The sequence below is a fragment of the Mustelus asterias genome, chromosome 12, assembly GCF_964213995.1.
Source record: "Mustelus asterias chromosome 12, sMusAst1.hap1.1, whole genome shotgun sequence".
In the NCBI taxonomy this organism is placed as follows: domain Eukaryota; kingdom Metazoa; phylum Chordata; class Chondrichthyes; order Carcharhiniformes; family Triakidae; genus Mustelus; species Mustelus asterias.
Window position 1 is genome coordinate 74,847,119 of NC_135812.1, and position 23,403 is coordinate 74,870,521.

The 23,403-nt window shown below is 43.1% G+C and overlaps 1 protein-coding gene across 1 annotated transcript; it reads right to left on the bottom strand.

Annotated features, from left to right (window-relative positions):
- Positions 1-710: 710 nt before the first annotated feature.
- Positions 711-22,876, bottom strand: LOC144501583 (Golgi apparatus membrane protein TVP23 homolog B-like). Its single transcript, XM_078225446.1, has 7 exons — positions 22,778-22,876; positions 22,288-22,370; positions 12,721-12,865; positions 10,249-10,338; positions 6,023-6,154; positions 5,248-5,376; positions 711-1,437 (listed from the first exon to the last, which is right to left on the bottom strand). The coding sequence occupies exons 1-7, from the start codon at positions 22,787-22,789 to the stop codon at positions 1,405-1,407; spliced, it is 624 nt and encodes a 207-aa protein (XP_078081572.1). The 5' UTR covers positions 22,790-22,876; the 3' UTR covers positions 711-1,404.
- Positions 22,877-23,403: the final 527 nt, after the last annotated feature.

The window sequence follows — 23,403 nt, forward strand, 5'->3', positions numbered from 1 at the left end:
TTGTTCCAATACATGCACATCCTTCCTAGTGTGGTGCCTTGAACTGTAGACAATATTTCAGCTGAGATCTAACTCATGACTTGTTTAAGTTCAGCATAACCTCCTTGCTCTTGTACTCTATGCCTCTATTCATAAAGCCCAAAATACTATATGCTTTATTAACTGCTCCTTCCACTTGTCATGCCACTTCAATGATCTATGCAGATATACAGCCAGGTCACTCAGCTCCTGCACTCGCTTTAGAATTTTACCCCTTATTTTGTATTGTCTATGCTCTTCCTCCCAAAATACAAAACCTTACACTTCTCCACATTAAACTTCAACTACCTGCCCATTCCACCAACTTATCAATGTCCTCAAGTTCTACACCGTCCTCTTCACGGTTTCCCATACTTCCAAGTTTAGTTATATCTGCAAACTTTGAAATTTCCCCCCTGCTCACCAAGATCTAGATAGTCAATATCTATCAGGGAAAGCAAGGGTCCCAATAGCGACCCCGGGGGAAACACCACTACAAACTTTTCTCCAGTCCAGATTTCCAACATCTGCGATCATTTGGTTTTGCATGGCATTCAAACGCATCGCACCAGAACCATGGCAAAAGTGTCTGGTACTCATTTTCAGCCTGCAGATCGGGTGAAATTCCACAACCTTAAGCCTTCGAGAGCTTTTATTTACCAGGTCAATCGTAATAGCGTCAATCACAGTCAGAAGTTTTCCAAATTCAGTTTTAATCTCTCCACAAACATTGCGTCTGTACAAAAGTAAATTTTGTCCATTTAGTGTACGATGAGTCATGCATTTAAACATGAATTTATTGCTATAACTTTAAAAATTGGAAATTTGTGCATTTATAAAAGATGTTCTTTTCTTAACCACATTATTTCCTCCTTAAAGAGTAGCTCAAACACTTCAGATCTCTCAGACTAGCATTTTATTAGAAAGCACACACAATTTCTAAACCTTGTTCCCCCCTCCCAAAATATCATTGTGTTTATGATAAAAGTTTTAAATATCAGCCTTGATTTCCCCCCTACCCCAAGGAGTGATGACGTTCTCCCTTCCTCATACACACCTGCCCATCCCCCAGACATAGTTTAACTATTTGGAATGGTTCTAAACATTAGATATTGCTTCAAAGGCTCAATCAGAGATAATTAAATCAGCTCAAATCAAAACCAACCACGACAGCTTCCGATCATAATTAACGGGGGGGGGGAGAAAAAATGTAAAAGCTACAAATCATGAGATGATCGCAATTTATCCGATCTTTCTTTACCCCAAAGCAATTCTTAAAGAGAGAAAAACAAATGTAAAAATTGCCATTTTTCAGCAACAGGAGTTCCAAAGTTCACAATACAAAAAAAGACATCTCAAGTTTCTTTCCACAATGCCGTCCTCCTTTTAGGATTCTGTGTTCTCTTCTTTCTTCAGTGCCTGTGATGTCAAACAAGAAGTGAACTCCATCAGCCAGGTAGCTTAAATATAGTCTACACAAAATAAAAAAATGCTGGATTAACTCAGCAGGTCTGGCACATGTGAGAGAGAAAACAGAGTTAACGTTTCGAGTTGGTATGACTTTTCAGAGCTGTGCGATATGCATTCGAACTGTTAACTCTGCTTCTCTCTCCACAGATGCTGCCAGACTCACGGAGCTTATCCAGCATTTTCTGCTTTTATTCCAGCTCTCCAGCATCCACAGTATTTTGCTTTCATTACTGTGCTCAAATATTCTGCTTGGTTTTCCAAAAATGCATTGTAATGTAGCTATCTCTATATTTTTAATACCACGCTGACTTAGATAATAGCATTACAGTCTCTTTGTATGACATCGCAAAGCTATTTCAATGAAATTTAACAAACAACAATACAGCACAGGAACAGGCCCTTCGGCCCTCCAAGCCCGCGCCGCTCCCTGGTCCAAACTAGACCATTCTTTTGTATCCCTCCATTCCCACTCCGTTCATATGGCTGTCTAGATAAGTCTTAAACGTTCCCAGTGTGTCCGCCTCCACCACCTTGCCTGGCAGCGCATTCCAGGCCCCCACCACCCTCTGTGTAAAATATGTCCGTCTGATATCTGTGTTAAACCTCCCCCCCCTTCACCTTGAACCTATGACCCCTCGTGAACGTCACCACCGACCTGGGGAAAAGCTTCCCACCATTCACCTTATCTATGCCTTTCATAATTTTATACACCTCTATTAAGTCTCCCCTCATCCTCCGTCTTTCCAGGGAGAACAACCCCAGTTTACCCAATCTCTCCTCATAACTAAACCCCTCCATACCAGGTAACATCCTGGTAAACCTCCTCTGCACTCTCTGCAAAGCCTCCACGTCCTTCTGGTAGTGTGGCGACCAGAACTGGATGCAGTATTCCAGATGCGGCCGAACCAACGTTCTATACATCTGCAACATCAGACCCCAACTTTTATACTCTATGCCCCGTCCTATAAAGGCAAGCATGCCATAAGCCTTCTTCACCACCTTCTCCACCTGTGACGTCACTTTCAAGGATCTGTGGACTTGCACACCCAGGTCCCTGTAAATGCATTTACAAGGTACGCAACCATTATCTGAACCAGCAGACCAGATTACAGCCTGGAACTCATTCGTTGGTACATTAATATCCACCGTTTTAAATCATGTCAATATTGGGAGCATCTGCACGAGCTGAATGATTTTTTTTGCCTATTTCATTCATTTGGTGGCACAATAAAGTTCATCAAAACAAAATATGGATGCTGGCTGGGGGTATTTTGTACCAAGTGTGCATTATAAATGACTAATAGCTTACACCTCCACTCAATATTAGAAACAATTGCATTTCAAATTCTCTCTGTACAAAGTGACAAAGCTGTAGGCTCGTGGGTGTATAATTTGAGAGAGAAAACAGTAAATGATAAGCTATCAAAGGCAGTCAGCCACAAAGATGAAGGGCTCACAAATTATGCATTAAACATTTGCCAGAAATTCAAAACACATTATTAAATAGGATTTATTTGTTAGATTCATGCTGCTATAGATCGTAAGACGACATAATGTCTCCCGGATTGGAGGCATCATTTGGGGGCAGATTTTCCCCATAGGAACGTGCAAAGCTTGATACTTACTTCTTTAAGAGGAAGGAAACCTGTCGTAAATGATGCCTCTGTACATATCAATCGGCACTTTAGTTTAGAAAGGCATGGTGTGCCGGCACAGGCTTGGTGGGCCGAAGGGTCTGTTCCTGTGCTGCACTGTTCTTTGGCACTATTATCAGGAGCTGCCAGGCACTTGTCAGCCAGTTTCAGTCTCCCTCAGTCAGGCAGCAAAACGCAAACCAGAAAGGTTTTAAACGGAGAAATCTTACACGGGGCGCTGCAGATAAATTGTGCTGACGGCCCTACGCTGACAGCATCACTTGCAACGTAATGGATCAATTATTGGAATCTTTTCCTCATTAGGATATCAGTGCCTACGCTCCATATTATTTTCAATAGAGGCTGTACAGATCTGTCAGCTCACAAAGACATTATTCATCACGCTGAATCAAGTCAAGGTCAGTTGACCTTTGTCTATGTAGATTAAACAGGCCTGGTGCATTCCCATGGGTGCAGAGAACAACCCACATGCTGTAACTGCCAGATTAATGGGCTGCTGTTACAGAAACAGATCTAAATATACCACCCACAAATTATCATTTGAACCCTTGATCGCCATGTCTATAATCATATTACATCAACACTAAAATGGTGTGGAGCGTAGTCTGAATGGCATCTTTTCATTTTGAGTTCTTTCACTCAGACCAATGTCACGGTCTTGATTCAGGAGTAGGAGAGGTTTAACTCAAAACCATTTCACCAAATGAAAACCCTGTAGATTTCGGTGAAAAAGTCATCAGCTGTAATCCATGCACTCTCTATGTGTAAACGTGGATCTGGTTCTTGTCTGTAAGAAGTATTGTCTGTGATGTGGTCTTGGACATCTCAGTCCCTGCACTGCTTTGAATTAAGTGATGGCAGCACTGGAGATGCTCAAACTAACCTCAGCAAAACTGGATGGACCAGATTGGTTAATAGTGTGGCTATTAGAATACTCAGGAATTAAAGATGTCAATCAAGCCCGTAATGTGGCTCATTTACGCTTGCTAGAAGCAACATGTATTCATACACAGCAGCCTGTTCTCTGTAAACGTTAGGGATATGTAAAATGAAAACAGAAAATGCTGGAAAAACTCAGCAGCACCTGTGGAGAGAGAAACAGAATTAACGTTTTTGTTGCGACATCGAGAAGCTTTTCTCTGGGCAGATAACACATCCAAAACAATGCTCTGGACTGTTTGCAGCGAGTGCTTCCACTTATTCTGCTTGACACTGAGCACAAGAGAAAATCTGGAATGAAATCTCAAAACACAGCAGTCAATCCAGATCAGCCGTGACGTCTCCCACAGAGGATTAAAAAATGAAAACTGACCACTTAAGAGGTGACTGACAGCATCCAAGGAGCCACAACCCAGCGCCAAACACCGCCACCAGCCCGGCGCCAAACACCGCCACCAGCCCGGCGCCAAACACCGCCACCAGCCCGGCGCCAAACACCGCCACCAGCCCGGCGCCAAACACCGCCACCAGCCCGGCGCCAAACACCGCCACCAGCCCGGCGCCAAACACCGCCACCAGCCCGGCGCCAAACACCGCCACCAGCCCGGCGCCAAACATTATCAACAGGCACAAAGGGAAACAAAACAGAAATTGATTTTGGGGAGGCTAAACACAGGCTGGGTGACCGTTCTGCGCGCGAGCATGACCTCAATCTTCCTGTCCCTCGCCATTTGAACTCAGCACCTTGCTCTCATGCCCGTCCTTGCCTTGCTGCAATGCTCCAGCGAAGCCCAACGCAAATAGGAGCAGCAGCACCTCATCTTCCGATTAGGCAGGTTACAGGCCTCCAGACTCTGAACGTTAGACCGTGATCACTCTCCACCATCTTATCCTTTTCTTTTCATATATCCCAAACATTTTTTTGCCTTAATACAAAAACCCCCTCTCCCACTCCAGGCCATCTGTCACTTGCTCCTAAGTTTTGCTACAGCTTTGTTGCAATCTCTCTGAGCTCCCACCAGTCACTGACATTCCACTCTGTTCCACTCCCTCTCAAAGTATATAATCCATTTCTTCCCTCTTGCGCTTGGAGGAAGAGTCATAAGAAGAACATTAAATTCTGTTTTGGTCTCATGGGATAACAAGAGTCTCAGATTTAACTCACCGTCTTGAAGAACTGGCGCCCCAGATAGGAGGTGGCCATACTAGTTAGATTCTTTCCACTTCCTAATTTACATTTTATGTATCCATAGAGATTAGATCCTTGAAGTGTAACACCCATAATAACCACGGCCTGTTCCAAAGGAAGGAAAACAGTAAGAACAATTGGAAAGACAGCCAATGGATTTGAAACAATATCCACCTTTTACCACTGATTTACCAAAACTACATGCGGAATAAAATCCATTGTCATCCTCTCCCCATCCCCACCGTTTTAAATTTATTTCAAGACTGGCATGAATTTTTACAACAACATTTCAAATGATACAAGGGTAACAACCCTTTTTTAAAAAAAAACTAGTGTCACAAGTAGGCTTATATTAACACTGCAATGAAGTTACTGTGAAAATCCCCTAGTTGCCACACTCCAACGCCTGTTCAGGTACACGGAGGGAGAATTTAGCATGGCCAATGCACCCTAACCAGCATGTCTTTCGGACTGTGGGAGGAAACCAGAACACCCGGAGGAAACTCAGGCAGACAGGAGGAGAATGTCAACACAGACAGTGACCCAAGCCGGGAATTGAACCCGGGTCCCTGGCGCTGTGAGGCAGCAGGTGCTAATCACTGTGCCGCCCCTCTCGATACTGCAATTTCTCAGGGTACAGAAAATTATCCACATTGTTAGCATTTATGCAAATATATTAAAAAACGATCAACATTTTGAGAGAAAAATCTAAACCACAAAACTACACGTAGGTTGCAGGTCAAGTACTTACCAACCATTTCAACTTAAAGGAAAAGAAAGTGCTGAAGACAAAAATGACCCACACAATGGGACAGATGATTAATCCTAACCAGAAGATTTTGGATTCTGCTTCGGAAGAGGTTCTCTTCCCTTTACTTGAAGGCTATAAAAACCACACAGAGAAAAAAAAGCATTGAAAATTAGAACAGGTTAACTTTATATTCTGCTCTTTCCCTCAGAACTCAAACTCAATACAACTATTATCTGGATCCAGCCTGATTAAAAAGGTTTCCAACTATCCATAAATATTTATGTAATCAGTTTAAAAATATTTCAGGTATTACTTATGTACTTGTAAAAAAACAACCCTCTCTTGATTATTCAGGAAAAACAACTTTCTTCAACATTGATTGCCTTTGATGATGAGGCTTATATTAACACTGCAAATCCCCCAGTTGCCACACTCCAATGCCTGTTCAGGTACACGGAGGGAGAATTTAGCATGGCCAATGCACCCTAACCAGCATGTCTCCAAGCATCTTAACTACTTCCTTTGCCCAATACTCGTTGGTTCATTTTTAACAAGGTGGTGCCCATTTCCTGCAGGTAAATCAGACTCTGCAATAAGGAATTACATGATGTGGAGATGCCGGCGTTGGACTGGGGTAAACACAGTAAGAGTTTTAACAACACCAGGTTGAAGTCCAACAGGTTAATAAAAATTAATAAGGAATTACAGTCAGAGCTACTCTGAAGCCGCCTCCCTGCTGCCTGCGTCGCCAGAAGACATAGGGGCAGAATTAGGCCAATTGGCCCATCGAGTCTGCTCCGCCATTCAATCATGGCTGATATTTTTCTCATCCCCATTCTCCTGCCTTTTCCCCATAACCCCTGATCCCCTTATTAATCAAAAACCTAATTATCTCCGTCTTAAAATGACCTGGCCTCCACAGCCTTCTACGGCAAAGGGTTCCAGATTCACCACTCTCTGGCTGAAGAAATTCCTCCTCATCCAGCCACATGGACACCAAATTACACCCCCCTATTAATAAACCAAACCAAAACCAATAATTGTGTGTTTAATTACATCGAGGCAATGGACATTAATTGGGATTTCACTTGAGCACATATAAAGAAACATCTATTGAAATTACCGGTAATGGAGGGTGGCTGTTAGTATGTGTACGTTTGTAATTTAACTTACTGTTAAGACAATAAATTATTGGAGTTTGGAACAAGTGAAATATGATAATTGTGAGGGACTTTAATCTTCATTAAGACTGGACCAATTAAATTGGCACGGGTAGTCTGAGTTTGTAGAAGGTTTTCTGAAGCAATATGTTGTGGAAATGACTACTTTAGATCTAGTAAAAGTAGTAAAGATCCATCAGGAAATAGTGATCATAATACAATCGAATTCCATGTCAGGTTTGAAAGTGACACATTCCAATCACAACATGAATCTTTAACTTAAAAGGCAATTCTCTGCAGGTACGAGTGGAGAGCTAGCTATGGTTGAATCAGGAAATAGACTGAAAGATGTGGCTCTAAATAAACAGTGGAAAGATTTAAAGAAAGTTCAAAAATGCATTTGGTCAAAAACAAACTCAGTAAGAAAGGTCTATCTGGGACTTTCTCAGCAGGTTGAGGGAAGATTAAAAGAAGAGGTTTTTAAGGTTGCAAAGAATAGTAGCAAGTTTGAAGTATGGGAACATTTTAGAAACCAGCAAAGGGCAACCAAAAAGTTAATAAAAAAATAGAATACAAGAGCAAACTAGCCAGGAATATGAAAACAGATTGCAAGAGCTTTTACAAATATAAAAAGGAAGTGAGTAACTAAAGTAGATGTTAGCCCATTACAAGCAGAGACAAATGGCAAATGAGGACATGGGTGGAGACAGTAAACAAAGATTGCGTGTCTGCCTTCACAGTAGAAGACACAACGTTTCATATCCAATAGAGGGTAACATAGGTGCCAAGAGGAGTGAAAAAATTGAGGAAATTATTCGCAGACAAAAACTACTAGAGACACTCAAGAGACTAAAATCTGACAAATCCACAGGAGTAAATAGTCAATATCCTAGGATTCCAAAAGTGATAGCTGCACAGATGCTCTGGCTACGATTTCCCAAATTCCCTAGTCTGGGACAGTCCCAGCAGCGTAGAATTTAGTTAATGTGACACCGCTATCCAGGAAAGGGAGAAAGACAATGGGGGGCTATAGGCCAATTAGCCCAACAATAGTTGTTGGAAAAGTGCTGGAATAATGCCCCTAGAAAATCGAGGCATGGTCAGCCAAAAACCACGGTTTTAAGAAAGGGAAACTCTGTTTCACAAATTAATTAGTTCAGTTGAGGAAGTAACTAGTAGGGTGGATAAAGAGGAACCAGTAAATGGATTTTCAAATGCGTTTGATAAGGTGTCACACAACAAGCTGCAAGACAAGATAAGGTCTCATGGAGTTGGGGGATAGATTAGCATGATAGAGGATTGGTTGACAACAGGAAACAAAGAGAAGGGATAAAGGGGCATTCTCAACTAGGAAGGTAGCCAACAGTGGAGTGCTTCAAGGATTGGTGCTGGGGCCTCAGCTATTTACAATCTATATATATTACTCTCTCTTTGTCCAAGTAATTAACCTACATTTGCCGATGATACAAAGTTAGGTGGAAATGTAAGTTTTGAGGAGAGTCTGCAAAGAAATAAAGACAGGTCAAGTAAATGGGCAACAAGATGGTAATGGAGGGAAGCGTGAGGTTATTCACTTCAGTCATAAGAACAGAAAGCAGGATATTTTTGAAAAGGTGTGAAACTTGAAAATGTGAACCTTCGAAGAGATTTGGGTGTGCTTGTACAAGTAATGCAGAGAGTTAGCATGCAGGTGCACAGCAAGCAATCAGGAAGGCAAACAGCATGTGTCTACCTTTATTCTTGTACACCAACCTTCTTGCGATAAAGAAGTCTTATTACAGTTGTACAGACCACATCTGGAATACTATATGTAGTTTTGGACCCCACATTTAAGATAAGATATATTTGCATTTGAGGTAGTACAAAGAAGGTTCACTGGATTGGTCCCTGGAACGAGGGGACTGTGCTATGACGAGAGACTGAGTAAATTGAGCTTATATTCTCTGGAATTTAAAAGAATGAAAAGGAATCTCATTGAAATATTCAAGATTCTGAAAGTGCTTGACAGGGTAGACACAGAGATATTTCCTCCGCTCGGGGAATCCTGGACACAGAAAAACAGTCTCAGGGTAAAGGGCCAGTCTTTTAGGATTGAGACAAGGAGAATTCTTTTCACTCAAGGAGTTGTGAATCTCCGGAATTCTCTACCCAAGAAGGTTGTGATGGCTCCATCATCGACTCAAGAACAGCTTATTCCCCGCTGGCTGTCAGACTTTTGAATGGACCTACTTCACACTCAGTTGTTCTTTCTCTACACCCTAGCTGTGACTGTAACACTACATTCTGCACTCTCATTTCCTTCTCTATAAATGGTATGCTTTGTCTGTATAGCACGCAAGAAACAATACTTTTCACTGTATGCTAATACATGTGACAATAATAAATCAAATCAAAAATCTTTAAATCTGGGATAGACAGATTTTTGATTCCTCACAGAATTAAGGGTTATGGGAACATAAGAACATAACTAGGAGCAGGAGTAGGCCACCTGGCCTCTCAAGCCTACTCCACCATTCAATAAGATCATGGCTGATCTTTTCGTGGACTCAGCTCCACTTACCCGCTCCACTTACCCTTAATTCCTTTACTGTTCAAAAATGTATCTATCCTTGCCTTAAAAACATTCAATGAGGTAGCCTCAACTGCTTCACTGGGCAGGGAATTCCACAGATTCACAACCCTTTGGGTGAAGAACTCAGTCCTAAACCTGCTCCTCCTTATTTTGAGGCCATGCCCCCTAGTTCTAGTTTCACCTGCCAGGGGAAACAACTTCCCTGCTTCTATCTTATCTATTCCCTTCATAATCTTACATGTTTCTATAAGGTTATGAAGCGGGTAGCAAAGTACAGATGAAACTCATAAGCCATGATCGTATTGAATGGAGGAGCAGGTTCGACAGACCCTGTGGTCTACTTCTATCTCGTGTTCTTGTAAAGATTAAATCCAATATTATTCTTCACCAACCAGCTTTCCAGATTAGCACACCCACTGACTTTACAGATCTACACATACACAGCCTGCTTTAGTCTCATCTGAAAAAAAGGAACAACTTTTGGTCAACCATACCTTCTTGGCCTCAAAGACCCAATGGCTCTTTCCATCATCGTCAACCTGGTTCCACCAGCGTAACCCCACCAGTAGCCTACCAGTGATATTCTGGACCAGAGATAGAAACAGTGAAGTGTAAATGGAGGATTAACATTTGTTGCACCAGCATAGTGATTCACACAATACACGTCATAAGGGTGTAGTTCAAATACATTGAGGGCTGACTTCATAAAGAGTTAAAACATGTTATTAATTCAAATATGCAGCAGCAAGGTTTGGAGCCTTCTGTGGATATAACAGTTGACTACAGATAGCAGGTAACAATTAGAACTGCGGCACACACTCCTTTAACAAGGCTGCACATAACTTGAACATCTACATTACTGTTCAACACAGATAAATAATACTCGACTCATTCATACTGGACAGCAGCCAGGTTGCAGCAAAGCAGTTACTTCCGATATATGGCCCAGACTTTGCGGTCAGCAAAGTGACAGTATTTAGCAGTGATCTCAAAAAAAAACTGCCCACACAGATCTTGCAAGCTCTGTGATGGGGATTTCACCTTTCCCCAAGTTAACTTCACTTTGGCACCAGCTATAGGTGATTTCTGCTGCCTGGCACCTACAATATGTAGGTTAAGCAGCCAATCACACTGTAGAATTCTCACAGACAGCAAACCAGGAAGTAACAAGCAGGTTTGCACGTTCAAATTTTATAACTTTATAGAAAGCAAAATAAAGATTGGGCCTACACACGGGAATAATGAAAAAACCAAAACTGCAAAACAAACTTTTTAATATTTATTCAAAGCTCCACAAAACCTTTATCATGGATCAAAGAAATGCCACGGATACAAAAGTAGTGTGTCAGGGCCAGAGAGATTGTTCAGCAGTAATTATAACTTAACATGCTGTTAAAAACCCAGTTACTTCTCATTCAAGCAGTTAAGAATTTTCTTTGGGCCCGGGTGAGATTAAAGAAAAGACGTTCACATTAATTTAGTTGAAATCTCGGGGAGTGAGGAATCACCGACAGCAGCTTCTACATTTCTGTTTTTAGCAGTGTGTGTACAGACACAAGAAGTTGTTGACAGTTTTGCCATCATTGCAATTGCAAAATCTGAGCCATTAAATTCTCAAAGCAACATTAAAATTGTATAGCTAAAGTACCATTTGCTGGAATAAAGGCAAAATACTATGGGTGCTGGAATCTGAAACAAGAACAGAAAATGCTGGAAAATCCCAGCATGTCTGACAGCATCAGTGGGGAGAGAATAGAAACATTTTCTGTTCTTGTACCATTTGCTGGAGTCCAACTGAAGGGAACATTAGAATCCTGTCACCTATATAACCTGCTAACAATATGCTCATCATTATTAATCCATTCGACTGGTTCAATAATGACCAACACAATACTTCCACTGGCTGGAAATTTGTACATCATGATGGCTCAGATATCACAGGAAAAATAATGAGTTCACAGTGCAAGCTATATTCAAAATCACAGCAACTTGCAGCGGCAAAGAGATTCGCTACGAGTTGCAAATCACCACTAAGTGCTGGACCATTGCTGGGAGGTTATGCCCATCAGGTAAGGATGAGCAGGCAGGGTCAAAAGACAAGGCTGAAGGGCGACCCAAGAGAGGTCTTTAAAAATGACCAGTAGTTTTGGATGCAGAGCGAACATGGTCACTTGTGGCGAAGAGGAAAACTAAAGGCCATCAACATGAGCTAGTCACCAAGACCAAAAACTCACTGGACTGAATGTAAACACCACGATGCCAAAATGTTTGCTAAGATTCAAACATAAGGGAAGATTAAAGATTAGGAAACTCAGAATAAAAGGAAAATCATCGAGGAATGAGTTGCCAGGGAGTCACTGGAACTAATAATGAGTGGGCTTTAGCGACAACAGCGTCTGAGGAAAGAGAAAAGACTGAGAGGTACTGTCAGCTTTGTGCGGTTAAAACCAATGAAAAAGAACAGTCATGTTCTATCAAACGGCCATTATCAATATCTAAAGGAAATTGTCACCGAACAGATTCTTTTTAAAGATATGTTGCGGCACAGTGGTTAGCACTGCTGCCTCGCAGCGCTAAGGATCGATTCTGGACTCGGGTGACTGTGTGTGGGAGTTTGCACATTCTCCCCATGTCAGCGTGGGTTTCCTCCAGGTGCTCCGGTTTCCACCCACACTCCAAAGTGCAGGTGAGGCTGCTTGCCCATGCTAAATTGCCCCTTAGTGTCAGTGGGGTTAGCAGGGTAAATGCATGGCATTACGGGAAGAGAGTCTGCTGTGATTGTCAGTACAGACTCAATGGGCTGAATGGTCTCCTTCTACACTGCAGGGATTCTATGATTCTATTTATCTAGCTAGAACACAGCTCTGAATGTGTGGTGGTATATATATATGCTACAGGATTTCCGGTATAACAGAAGAGTTCTCCTTTACTGAATGGCTAAATTAGGTGCTCCAGAAGTTACTTACTTTTACAGTCCAGAAGTCACATGAGAGAAGCAATATTATTGTCACGAAGCAGGCGATGAAGCTATTGCTCAGGAACTCACAGAGAAGGTAGACGACTATTGCACTAATTCGGAAAAACAGGTGGAAGAAACAAGCCACTGGATGCCTTTGAAAAGGAGAGAGACAATATGAATCCACTGATATCTAACAATACATTACCACAACTATAGCATATTGTGAGAGGGTTTGAACTGCAGATTTTTTTGGAAAAATAACTTTTGTCGATAGTGCAACACTATCTGTTTCACATACTGCAAAGGAGTGTCACGTAGGCTTAATTTTAACCTGCAGAAGGTCATGGGTTTGTTTGGGTGTAGATGGAAAATAGAAAAAGGGAGTTAACTGCAACATGTCAGGAGACTGGCTCCTACCCATCAAATCCCACATTTAATTGCAATGTTTTACACTGTGTGCAAACAGCCCAGAGTTAATGGTAGGGCGTTGGGGAGAGTTACAGAACAAAGAGATCTAGGGTACATGTTCATAGCTCCTTGAAAGTGGAGTCACAGGTGGACAGAGTGGTGAAGAAGGCATTCGGCATGCTTGGTTTCATCGGTCAGAACATTGAATACAGGAGTTGGAATGTCTTGTTGATGTTGTACAAGACATTGGTAAGGCCACACTTGGAATACTGTGTGCAATTCTGGTCACCCTATTATAGAAAGGATATTATTAAATTAGAAAGAGTGCAGAAAAGATTTACTTAGATGCTAACGGGACTTGATGGATTGAGTTATAAGGAGAGGTTGGATAGACTGGGACTTTTTTCTCTGGAGTGTAGGAGGCTGAGGGGTGATCTTATAGAGGTCTATAAAATAATGAGGGGCACAGATCAGCTAGATAGTCAATATCTTTTCCCAAAGGTAGGGGAGTCTAAAACTAGAGGGCATAGGTTTATGGTGAGAGGGGAGAAATACAAAAGTGTCCAGAGGGGCAATTTTTTCACACAGAGGGTGGTGAGTGTCTGGAACAAGCTGCCAGAGGTAGTAGTAGAGGAGGGTACAATTTTGTCTTTAAAAAGCATTTAGACAGTTACATGGGTAAGATGGGTATAGAGGGATATGGGGCAAATGCGGGCAATTGGGATTAGCTTAGGGGTTTAAAACAAAAGGCAGCATGGACAAGTTGGGCCGAAGGGCCTGCTTCCATGCTGTAAACCTCTATGACTCTATGAGAAGTGGGCTGACAATTTCAATCTGTTAGTCACTCAGTTGCAGCAATATTATCACAGATTTTGGAATTTACCTGTTGGCACCAGCTTCCTGGCATCAGTGGAAGCGAGGTGAAAGCAGCAATTCAGCGAGCTGCAGCAGAGGTCAGGATATTTCTACTTCAGAGCTCTCTATGGAGATTTTCTCCAGGACTATGTCTTGGTTTTCAGGGTCTACCTTCTGATTTTATGAGGCTCTTATTAATTCTCACTAACTCCTTTATCAGATAATGCAGAGACATAGTAACATAGCCTTCATGTTGCCTGACGCGTCCTTGTTATTGTGAAGTCCACAAGTGCACCTATCTGATAGTTACTCCCCCACTGCCACCCCACACTCCCATCAACGACCTTCCCCCAGCAGAAAGCAATGCTGCAAATAATCCTGCATCCTTTTCACAGCTCCCCCATTTCTCACAATTCATTCTGGGGGCTTAACATTTAGCATAGTTTTTTTAAAAACTCACCCCACCGAGCCATCGCAAAAAGTATTTATGTGATTCAAAATGAAACTAAAATCTTAATATTCTAACATTGTACCCATTCAAATGTAAACCTTCTCAAACTTCAACATTCGTATTACTGGTACTTATTCATGTTGGAACTTCAGCTGAATCAGAGGCAGACTGCGCAGACCCCAGCTTGGACTGTTAATGTGCTCTCCATCAATGTTTTCTGGGTTTTGGAGTATATCCGGGTTCTGTGAAATGCTCCTCCTGCATCTGTGCATGGCCATCAGGACATGTAGTAGCATTAGGAGGGCGGGGGGGGGGGGGGGGGGGGGGGGGGGGGAGAGGGAAAGGAGAGAGGAGGAATGGAGCTGAACAGAGTCCCCCCCTCCCTTGCCTTTTTTTTTAAATTATCATCCCTCTCACGGCCCTTCTCCACATAATTGCAGATCAGTGAGGTGATAAATAGCCCAGACTAGGACATCAGTCATCCTACATACAGGTGATATTCATAGGGTACAAACTATTAGTGAGGGGCTTGTACGCACTCATTCCATTGCTACATTTAATGGTCCATTTTGGCAGTTACTCTTCCCCTGGATGAAGACATCACAAAGGCCTGCAACATCATTGCACTGATGCTGGAGATGGCTTTCTCCAGTTTCCCTGGAAGCAAGTGCAGTGTAGTTGAAACAACTGCCAGTACATCACACATCCTTCACTGCTGACCCAGGAGCAACCTCTTCACCAACAGCTCTCTACATTCAGCCAAGCACAGCTTGGAATGTCTGCATCCTCCGCCCCGGGCTCCCGGTGCCCTCCGCTGAGACTGACCATGAGGGAAAGGCATGGCACTGCATAATGATGAGAGAAAGTGTGGATGGCTAGATGGAGATGTGAGGAAATGATAAAGAGAGAAGATTGGTGCAGCTGCCAGGTGCATTGGCGTGAGGAATGATGCACTGGAGTCAGTTTGAGAAGCAACATGATGGGGTTGACATATTACAGATATTATAATGTAGCTGAATGTGCTGCTGCATTTCCCTTTCACAGCCTGCTTAGGTCATTAGACCACTGTAGGCATCAAATCCAGGTGGGTGGCATCGCACATGCCGGCTGCTGCCTCCTCCACTACTTTCTGCCAGTCTTGGTAGTCTTCTTCCATTCTGTCGATAGGAAACAGGATCTTTCCAGGAGCTCTTAAAGTCCCAGCATCGTATTCAGGGTGGCGTGACCTTGGTGCATGTACATTTCATGCTGTAGTTTCCTTGTGTTGATGCCCTGATTCAAAACCCATTACATTTGTTGTTTGTGATATCCCTTTAAATCCTGGAGTTGATCACATGGGTTATCATCATGCCGACTAAACCTAATTGGTCAGGAAAATTGACAAGAACATGTCATAGAGTCACAGAGGTTTACAGCATGGAAACAGGCCCTTTGGCCCAACTTGTCCAGGTTGTCCCTTTTTTAAACCACTAAACTAGTCTCAATTGCCTGCATTTGGTCCATATCCCTCTATACCCATCTTACCCATGTAACTGTCTAAATGCTTTTTAAAAGACAAAATTGTACCTGCCTCTGCTACTACCTCTGGCAGCTCATTCCAGACACTCACCACCCTCTGTGAAAAATTGCCCATCTGGACCCTTTTTTATCTCTCCCCTCTCACCTTAAACCTATGCCCTCTAGTTTTAGAGACTCCTACCTTTGGGAAAAGATATTGACTATCTACCTTATCTATGCACCTCATTATTTTATAGATCTCAATAAGATCACCCCTAAGCCTCCTACACTCCAGGGAAAAAAAAGATCTCAGTCTAACCAGCCTCTCCTTATAACTCAAATATCAAGTCCCGGTAGCATCCTAGTAAATCTTTTCTGCACTCTTTCTAGTTTAATAATATCCTTTCTATAATCGGGTGACCAGAATTGTGTGCTGTATTCCAAGTGTGGCCTTACCAATGTCTTGTACAACTTCAATAAAATGTCCCAACTCCTGTATTCAATGTTCTGATAAATGAAACTAAGTCAGTGCAGTGACTGAGTTAAAAAGCCACTGACAGACACTCTGCACTTGCTTTGGGTTTCCCATACATTATCAGGCACGCACCCTCCCAGTACATGACATTTAAAATCCAGCCCCTAATCTCTGGAGCATAAACAGTGCTCCAAGTAAAATACTTTATTCAAAATGTGCCAACAGCAGGGTTCCCCAAACATTTCCAGCCACAAAACTCTTTTGACCACCCAAGAGTACTGATGGAACCTCCGAGAAACATTCAGATCGTGTTGACAAGTTAAAAGACAAAATAATTGATTGTTTTTGCGCTATTTGCAACTTGTGCCTTCAAGAGGCTGATTTCACAGTGCATTGGCTGCTGATAGATGCACTAGTCAGCCTAGCAACAGCCAACGCAGTGTGAAAACCATCTCTGGTTGGACATTTACGATGGCCTGAGCTACCACGAAAGCACTAATGTCCACTACAGAACCACTGGGTTCAGTTTAGGATACCCTGTTCTACAGCTTCACATGATCTGTTGCAACATAAGTATAATTTCAGGTTTTGCCAGAATAGGCTTCTTTAGAACTTTCCAATCATCCAACAGTAAAAGAACAAAGAACAAAGAAAATTACAGCACAGGAACAGGCCCTTCGGCCCTCCAAGCCTGCACCGACCATGCTGCCCGTCTGAACTAAAACCCCCTACACTTCTGGGGACCATGTCCCTCTATTCATGTATTTGTCCAGACGCCCCTTAAAACTCACTATTGTATCTGCTTCCACTACCTCCCCTGGCAGCGGGTTCCAGACACCCACCACCCTCTGTGTAAAAAGACTTGCCTCGTACATCTCCTTTAAACCTTGCCCCTCACACCTTAAACCTATGCCCCCTAGCAATTGACTCTTCCACTCTGGGAAAAAGCTTCTTACTATCCATTCTGTCCATGCCCCTCATAATCTTGTAGACTTCTATCAGGTCGCCCCTCAACCCCCATCGTTCCAGTGAGAACAAACCAAGTTTTTTCAATCTCTCCTCATAGCTAATGCCCTCCATACCAGGCAACATCCTGGTAAATCTTTTCTGTACCCTCTCCAAAGCCTCCACATTTTTCTGGTAGTGTGGCAACCAGAATTGAACACTATATTCCAAGTGCGACCTAACTAAGGTTCTATAAAGCTGCAACATGACTTGCCAATTTTTAAACTCAATGCCCCAGCCGATGAAGGTAAGCATGCCGTATGCCTTCTTGACTACCTTCTCCACCTGCTTGTCAATTGCAGTGACCTGTGTACCTGTACACCCAGATCCCTCTGCCTATCAATACTCTAAAGGGTTGTGCCATTTACTGTACATTTCCCATCTGTATTAGACCTTTCAAAATGCATGATCTCACATTTGTCCGGATTAAACTCCATCTGCCCTCTCTCCGCCCAAGCCTCCAACCGATCTATATCCTGCTGTATCCTCTGATGGTCCTCATCGCGATCCGCAAATCCACCAACCTTTGTGTTGTCTGCAAACTTACTAATCAAACCAGTTACATTTTCCTCCAAATCATTTATATATATATTACAAACAGCAAAGTCCCAGCACTGATCCCTGAGGAATGCCACTTGTCACAGCCCTCCATTCAGAAACACATCCTTCCACTGCCACCCTCTGTCTTCTATGACGGACTAGTTCTGTATCCATCTTGCCAGCTCACCTCTGATCCCATGCGACTTCACCTTCTGCACCAGTCTGCCATGAGGAATCTTGTCAAAGGCCTTACTGAAGTCCATGTAGACAACATCCACTGCCCTACCCTCATCAATCATCTTTGTCACTTCCTCGAAAAACTCAATCAAGTTAGTGAGACATGACCTCCCCTTCACAAAACCATGTTGCCTCTCACTAATACGTCCACTTATTTCTAAGTGGGAGTAAATCCTGTCTCGAAGAATCCGCTCCAATAATTTCCCTACACTGACGCAAGGCTCACTGGCCTGTAATTACCTGGGTTATTCTTGCTACCCTTCTTAAACAGAGGAACAACATTGGCTATTCGCCAATCCTCTGGGATCACATCTGTAGCCAGTGAGGATACAAAGATTTCTCTCAAGGCCCCAGCAATTTCCTCCCTTGCCTCTCTCAGTATTTTGGGGTACATTCCATCAGGGACTTGTCTAGCTTAATGTTTCTCAAGAACCCCAATACCTCTTCCTTTTTGATCTCAACATGACTCAAACTGTCTACACATCCTTTCCCAGACTCATCATCCACCAAATCCTTCTCTTTGGTGAATACTGATGCAAAGTACTCATTTAATACCCCACCCATTTCCTCTGGCTCCACAAATAGATTCCCTCCCTTGTCCTTGAGTGGGCCAACCCTCTCCCTGGCTACCCTCTTGCTCTTTATACATGTATAAAAAGCCTTGGGATTTTCCTTAATCCTGCTGACCAATGATTTTTCGTTACCCCTTTTAGACCTCCTTACTCAAGTTTCTTTCTACTTTCCTTGTATTCCACACTTGCTTCGTGTGTTCCCAGCCTCCTAGCTTTGACAAATGCTTCCTTTTTCTCTTTGACTAGGCTTACAATATCTCTCATTATCCAAGGTTCCCAAAACTTGCCACACTTATCCTTCATCCTTACAGGAATGTGCCGGTCCTGAATCCCTATCAACTTACACTTGAAAGCCTCCCACATGCCAGATGTTGATTTGCCCTCAAACATCTGCCCCCAATCTACATTTTTCAGTTCCTGCCTAATATTGTTGTAATTCGCCTTGCCCCAGTTTAGCACCTTAACTTGAGGGCTACACTTATCTTTATCCATCAGTACCTTAAAGCTTACTGAATTGTGGTCACTGTTCCCGAACTGCTCCTCTACTGAAACGTCGACCACCTGGCCGGGCTCATTCCCCAATACCAGGTCCAGTGTGGCCCCTTCCCTAGTTGGACTATCTGCATACTGTTTCAAGAAGCCCTCCTGGATGCTCCTTACAAACTCGGTCCCATCCACGCCCCCAGCACTAAGCAAGTCCCAGTCAATATAGGGGAAGTTAAAATCTCCCATTGCAACAACCCTGTTACTTTTATACCTCGTCAAAGTCTGCCTACATATCTGTTCCTTTATCTCCCACTGGCTGTTAGGCTGCCTATAGTAAATCCCCAACATTGTGACTACACTCTTTCTATTCCTGAGCTCTACCCATATTGTCTCGCTGTATGAGCTTTCCAAGGTGTCCTCCCGCAGTACAGCTGTGATATTCTCCTTAACCAGTAGTGCAACTCCCCCACCCCTTTTACATCCTCCTCTATCCCACCTGAAACATCTGTATCCTGGAATGTTAAACTGCCAATCCTGTCCTTCCCTTAACCAAGTCTCTGTAATAGTAACAATATCATTAGTTCCAAGTACTAATCCAAGCTCTAAGTTCATCTGCCTTACCTGTTACACTTCTCGCATTGAAACAAATGCACTTCAGTCCACCAGACCCTCTCTGATTAGCAATCCCACCCTACCTGCTGTTTCTCTGTGTGTCTTACTGGCCCTACTCTCTTGTTCCCCTTCAGTTAATTCACCTTTGCTTTGGTTCCCACACTTCCTGCAAAACTAGTTTAAATCCTCCTCTTTAAAAGAGCAGGATATTTATAATCATGGATTAGAAAGTCAGTTTCCTTTAAAAGTGATATTGTGTAATAAAGATATTCACTATTTTGATTGTTCAAGATTACAATAATTACCTTTACATTCAAAGGTTAGCATTAATACAAAGCGCAAAACATCTTGCATCAAAACAAGGAAGGTAGGAAACCTGGACCCACTCCACAACAAGAGGAACCAGACTCGCTCCTTGAAGGAATCTCACTCTGCTTCATTCTGGTGTCAGCTTGACTGTCACAAGATTCAGACCAATTTCACATTCTAACCACAGCCCCCAAAGCAAAATCACAACAGCCGGACTGTGCTTTTACCTTTAACCTAATGAATAACCAAAGGTAACCCCCAATTCTCTGCAAACCACATTTGAGCATTAGATATTTAGATGAGTCCAAGACCCAGTCCCACCAATAGGAGCATTTGCCTGTAGAGCTCTCATTTAAAATAATGATGAAAAATCACCGCTACATTTTCCGCAGCCTGCTCCCTCTAACAGCACTGATCTTTACAAAAATTAAATTAAATTTAAAATTTCCATCTTGTAAAATTACATTAGCACATCAGATGTACAAGTTTCAAGTATCATTTCAAACATTATACAAAATCAAAGGTATCCCAATGCAGTCTACTTTTTAGTGTATTTACAAGCACTCATCACAGTGGGTGACTTATCCAGAAATTTAAAATCATGGGGATAAAACCTTGTTTAAATATTTAAGAACCACATTCTGCTGTAGAGTCATTATTTCATTACTTTTCACTTGCAAGATTTCCAATTTCTGATCTAACAAGCCAAATTAATGATAGCCAAAGACAAGTTTCAACAAAAACTGATAAGCAAGTCTTATTAACTCAACTGAGTGAAGACAAAAGAATAAAAGATTTTTCGGGTGTACAATAAAGATTGCTACAATAAAGTTACTGAAAATTGAATGAATTAAGAATTGCCAGATAAATCAATCTGTATAATAATTTTGAAAAGCTAGGCATATAGAAACCAAAAATAAAAGTCCTCATTCGCAATGTACTCCAATCAGCAAGTTTCGCACAAAATGTTCAACAAACATGGTAACTATGCATTGACAATGAGTAACAGCTTTTAAAAAAAGCAGAGAACAATGTCAGCTTCAATAAGGCATGCACATTTCTTAGCTCATTCTCAGCAAGTCTCTGGCTAACCCAAGGCCAATTATTCATCATCAAATTCCATTGTATTTCCTGGAAAATTAATTTTGTTTCTAACATATTGAACGAAGCTAAAAATATAGCTTTTTTTTTCAATCCAGGATGTTGATTTGGCAAATTCCCTTTGGCTCTAATCGCATAATAAAGGAGGAAGTAGGTGATTTTCTGGATCTGGGCAAGCATTAAGATTTCCAATTAAGATATCAGACCCGAAGGCTGGGGCTAATCTAAACTAAAAAAGGACCTTTCAGCATTGGACCTCCTCCTCACTCGCTTGGTCGGTTCCTGCTTTCAGACCAATCGTGACATATTTTTAACAAATCATTTTAAGAGACTGAAAATAAACACCTCCAAGTCCAGAGACAGGCCAAGGACAATTGAAAAACAGACACCGAGGCTGGCTCACCCCCCAGTGATCCAAAGATTCAAATCCCCTCTCGCCCCATGGAAACTGCATTCTCATCTCCGTGAGGCTCACATCCACTTTAAACACACAGACATGACAGAAATAAAGCAGGAATCAGCCATTCAGCCCCTCGCCACTCATGCCTGCTCCATCATATACAAGAATACAGCTGTAGCCTTCCAACTCCAGTTTTCTTCCTGTCCCTCATAACCCATATCAACCAAAAATCTAACTCCACCTTGAATATATTCAATGATTCAGCCTCCGCTGGTCTCTGATGAAGTGAGTTCTACAAACTAATGGCCCTCCGAAAGAAAAAAAAACCTTCACCATCATCTTAAATAGGAGACTCATTTAACCAATTAACATTTTACTTTTTAAAAAAAAAATCTGGATTCACCTGAGTTCTTTTGACTTTAAATCTTTGCCCTTCCAGCTAACTCCCCCACCCACAGAGATAAAATCTTAGAGATCTCACTTATAGTTGTAATTCCCAAAGAGCTACCAACCTATCAATCTAATGTGAAACCCCCTGCAAAAGAGCACAACGTTGCCCAGAGCAACAGCACCCCACTCCCAGCTCAGCCTCCTGGGTCCTTGCTGCACCCAGACCCCAGTATTACCGGATCCGCCTCCTCCTGGGTTTCCTCGACACCTCTTCATCAGCATCAAAGAGCGACACGTCCTCCGCCTCATCACTGGATTCCTGCAGAAAGACAGAGGGAAAGGGGAGTGAGTGAGAGAGGGGAGTGAGTGAGAGAGCAGCGTAACCCGGGGAGGGAGTATTCCTCTCCCCATCTAACACTCACTCACTAACATACAATCCACAACAAGAGGAAGAGTAGGCATCTCGGCCCCCAGACCCTGCTCCGCCATTCAATAAGATCACAGTGGGTCTGATTGTAACCTCAACTCCACATTCTGCCTGACCCCCTGGTAACCTTTCACCCCCTGGTTACTGAACAATCTTTCCAGCTCTGCCTTAAAAATATTCAAAGATTCTGCTGCCACTGCCTTTTGTTGAAGAATTCCTCCCTCCCCCGGCACACTCTCTCTCTCTCTCCCTCCCTCTCTCTCTCTGTATCACTCTCCCTCTCTCTATTTCTCCCTCACCTGCCGCATCATTCTCTTCCCTCCGCCATTGACAACACTTCCGGACCACGTGTCCCTTGTTTACCCTCAGGACCCCTCAAGCCCCGCCTACTCTTCTTCGGCCCGGGGGTGACCACTCAGCGCCTGAGAGGGGAGTGAGGTCAGTGCGCAGGTGCGCGGCCGGCTCACCCTGTCAGTGCGCAGGCGCGCGTCTGGCTCACCCTGTCAGTGCGCAGGCGCATGGCCGGCTCCGTCAGCCAAGTGCGCAGGCGCAATGCCGTCTCCCACTGTCTGCGCATGTGTAATGCCAGCACCCTCTGCCAAATGCGCAGGCGCGGTGCCGGCTCTCTCAGCCAAGTGCGCAAGCGCGATGCCGGCTCCCTCAGCTAAGTGCGCAAGCGCGATGCCGGCTCCCTCAATGCTGGAGGAAAGATAGAGTGAGAAGTGTGAGCCGGAATGGGGGCTGCTGTTAGTGCTCACTTCAGAGAGTAAAGCTAGTCAGGAATTATTTGCTGTTGCTTCATAAATGGCCAAAACATGCTGGCTTGTACATTGCTTCTGTCCAAAACCACAAGAAGCTACAAAGGGTTGTGAACAAAGTCCAGTCCATCGCGCAAACCAGCCTCCCTCCACGGGCGCGGTTGACG

Bases quoted from the DNA above. Each gene is read 5' to 3' on its own strand.
- LOC144501583 (XM_078225446.1), bottom strand. The intron at 10,339-12,720 runs GTAAGTAACTTC...TCTCTGGTCCAG, and splicing joins GTGACTTCTGGACTGTAAAA to AATATCACTGGTAGGCTACT. The intron at 1,438-5,247 runs GTGAGTTAAATC...TTGACATCACAG, and splicing joins GGCGCCAGTTCTTCAAGACG to GCACTGAAGAAAGAAGAGAA.